A 3,556-nucleotide genomic window follows, 5' to 3' on the forward strand; every position below is an offset into this window, starting at 1 on the left:
CACCTCCGGCTCCCACGTATGCACACACAGCCATAGGGATAAAAATTCCCTCAAGGCTTGCTCATCCAGCTCCGGGCCGACATCCGTAGCCCACGAACCATCCTCAATGGCCGGTGCCACATGCTTCGTCAGTCTCACACACCGGGGGATCATGCCATATATAGTTGGTGCGATCTCCTGCACCCTCATCCCGTTAATCCAACGGTCCTCCCAAAAGAGGGTGTTCCGTCCACAATGTGCCTCGCACTTGGCAGCAGCCTGGAACAAACAGAGTGCCTCTGTTGGAACCTTTATTGTGAATTCACTCCAAGGTCTGCTCAAGTCCACCCGTTGCAGCCATGGCCACCTAGCTTGCATGGCCACATTTAGCCATTTGAGGTTCGGAATGCCCAGTCCTCCGGCCCACTTCGGAGCACAGACTGAGTCCCAGGCGACAGCGCAGTTGCCACCATTCGCATTAGCTCGCTTGCACCATAGGAAGCCTCTACACACTTTGTTCATCGCAGCAATGGTCTTCATTGGGATATCCAAGGCCATCATTGCATGAATGGGCATTGCACATAGCACCGATTTGACCAAGGTCAACCGTCCACTCTTTGGCATCAAAGCTGCCTTCCATTTAGGGAGGCAATTTGCCATTTGATCCACCAAATATTGCAACCGCGCCGGAGTTTGCTTCCGTAGTGCCAACGGGAGGCCTAGGTATTTTATAGGGAAGGACCCTGTCGGGCATCCTAGCACATTGCTAGTCATGTCGATTTCCTGATCGGAGCACCTTATCGGGAGGGCCGCGGATTTCGCCATATTCATCCGCAAACCTGAAGCCTCCCCAAAAATCTCAAATATACACTTCGCAGCTTCGAGCTCTCCAGGCTTTGGTTTGATGAAAACCACCACGTCATCCGCAAATATCGACAACCGTTGCCTCATCCCTCGAGAGGCCAACGGCTCCAAGAGTCCTCTTTGTGTTGCTTGCTGAAACAGCCTTTGCAATGGCTCCATGATGAGAATAAAGAGCATCGGTGATATCGGATCACCCTGCCTGAGCCCCTTACAGCTGTATATAGTATCTCCGGGGTCTCCATTCACCATGATTGTAGTGGTACAAGTTGCAAGGATACCACAGATCCATGATCTCCACCTAGGGCCGAACCCAAATTGTTGCATCACCTCAATAAGGAACGGCCATTGAACTGAGTCAAAAGCTTTCGAAATGTCTAGCTTGAGTAGAATAGCCGGGTTGCGCAAGGCATTCAGCCTTCGAGCTGTACTTCGAACCAACATGAAGTTGTCATGTAAGGATCTGCCCTTCACGAAAGCACTCTGATGGTTACCCACAAGCATTAGAAGCTTCCACACTAGTCTGCATGCCAGGACTTTCTCAAAGATCTTGATAACACCATGCACAAGACTGATCGGCCTAAAGTCCACCACATCTAGGGCACCATCCTTCTTGGGCAGCAAAGTGACGAGGGATTTGTTGATCACGGCCAATCCTCGGACGTCCCCATTGTAAAAACAGGCCAGTGCCTTCATGATATCATCCTTTATAATATGCCAGCATGCGGCATAGAAGCGGCCCATAAATCCATCCGGCCCGGGCGCCTTATCCAGGGGCATCCCCTTAATGACACCTTCCACCTCTTCGTATGTGAATGGCTCCTCAAGCTGCGATAGATCCAGCCGCGGCAAGTCCAACCCATTGAGATTTATGGTGCAGCTCCGGGACTCAGCGTAACCAAATGTCGCGCCATAGTATGCATCCACTGCGGAAGCCACCTCCTCCTGGCCAGAATATATGCGCCCGTTGTGCTTGACCGAGCGTAGGACGTTCTTGCGCTGCCGATGGCTCGCCTGTTGATGGAAGAGCCTTGTACTGCCATCCCCTTCACGCAACTGCAACAAACGCGATCTCTGTCTTGCTATGGTTCTTTCAAGGGAGGCCAGCCCTAGCAGCTTCTTCTTTAAGCAGCTCCTCAGGCCTCTTTCCGCATCCGGTAGTGGCCTATAGTCCATCGCAACGTCCAGTTGCTTTATGACCTCCAGAGCAATGGAAATTTGAAGTTTCACATTGCCAATCCAGCGAGTGCTCCACCGTTGAAGGCTTATTGCCGTAGCCCGCGGTTTATTATGTAGCGTGAGGTACACATTGGTCGCCTCTGCCGTCGAAGCCCAGGCCTCTTATACCACGTCCAAAAAACCTTGAGCCTTGACCCAGAATGCCTCGAACCTGAATCTTTTCCTCATACTAACCTCCACATTCATATCCAAGATAAGTGGGCACTGGTCCGAAATTGCCGTCCCCAGAGCGGACAGGAAGCAAGACGGAAATGCCTCGTCCCACTCGTTGGAGACAAACACGTGATCAATTTTCTCCATCGTGGCGTTTCGCCTCTCATTTGACCAGGTATAGCGCCTCCCATTGAGGTACAGCTCCTTGAGCTCCAGTCTGTTTAACTTTGCTCTAAACCTCCCCAACATCTGTCCGTTAACCAGCTCATTACTTTTGTCCTCCCGCCTAGCCAAGAGATTGAAATCTCCAGCCACCACCCACGGCCCTGCGTGCAGATCCCGGATATCCACCAAGTCTTGCATAAACTCGATTTTGTCTGCTTCCTCTTGCGGCCCATAGACACTTGTGAGCCACCATGCCTGCTCATCGTCCGGGCACTTAACCAGCACCGTCAACGTATGGTTAGTGTAATGTGGGTTGGGTATATGGGTGACGGAGTCATCCCAAGCAACCAGAATCCCGCCACGAGTACCCACCGCCGGCAAGCAGAAAAAGTTTTCATATTTGTTTTCGAGACATTGCCTCACATCGTTCAGCGATACAATTTGGAGCTTAGTTTCCTGAAGACAGACGATTGCCGGATTGGCCGCCACCACCACTTGATACAACGTGTTCTTCCTAGCTCGAGCGTTCAGCCCACGAACATTCCACACTACAACTTTTAGCGGGTGTGCATTCATTGGGAGTGCCCACGCATACCACGCGGCTGACCACGCAGCTAGACCCCAATGGGGCTATCCACCAACGACATCGGGGGCGACTCCTAGCCGAACAAGGCTAGAATAGCCGCAATATGCGCATCCGAGAGTGGCCGTGCGAACAGGTCCACATACATCCGTAGTGCCTCCTCGGAGATAACCTCGCCTTCATGAGCCAAGCATAGTTTTCGGATAAGAACTTGTTGTTGCTTGGTCGCCGCCCGCTTGGCAATCCTAGCGCTACGCCTTGGAGTTGTGTCCAACCTTTGCTTCTTCCTGATCTGGCGCCCTGGGTTGGCAATGTCACGACCAGAAGGCCTCGGCAGCACGGGAGAGACTGGCACACGCATGTCAGCACGAAAATCAGCCAATTCCACGTTAAAATCCCCCCTGGGGCGATCTGCATGGCTGCCGTCGTGCATGGCCTCGGGCCTGGTGCCAGCACACGGCCAGCATCGAGCGGGGCCATCGGTTCCCCGATCCCAGGCGTGCATGGCGTGGAAACCCGGGCTGGGCCGTCCCTGTCTTCCAGCGGAGCCAGCTGGGCAGTCCCCATAGGCGTGCA

At 53.2% G+C, this 3,556-nt stretch overlaps 1 protein-coding gene across 1 annotated transcript; it reads right to left on the bottom strand.

The window, feature by feature from the left end:
• Positions 1–2,181: 2,181 nt before the first annotated feature.
• Positions 2,182–2,973, bottom strand: LOC147975805 (uncharacterized). The gene has a single exon (XM_087520587.1). The coding sequence runs from the start codon at positions 2,971–2,973 to the stop codon at positions 2,182–2,184; it is 792 nt and encodes a 263-aa protein (XP_087376713.1).
• Between the last annotated feature and the right edge of the window lie 583 nt (positions 2,974–3,556).

This window comes from Triticum urartu, chromosome 4A (genome assembly GCF_056163025.1).
Source record: "Triticum urartu cultivar PI428250 chromosome 4A, HENAU_Tu73, whole genome shotgun sequence".
Lineage (NCBI taxonomy): Eukaryota > Viridiplantae > Streptophyta > Magnoliopsida > Poales > Poaceae > Triticum > Triticum urartu.

Bases quoted from the DNA above. Each gene is read 5' to 3' on its own strand.
- LOC147975805 (XM_087520587.1), bottom strand. From the start codon at position 2,973: ATGAATGCACACCCGCTAAAAGTTGTAGTGTGGAATGTTCGTGGGCTG.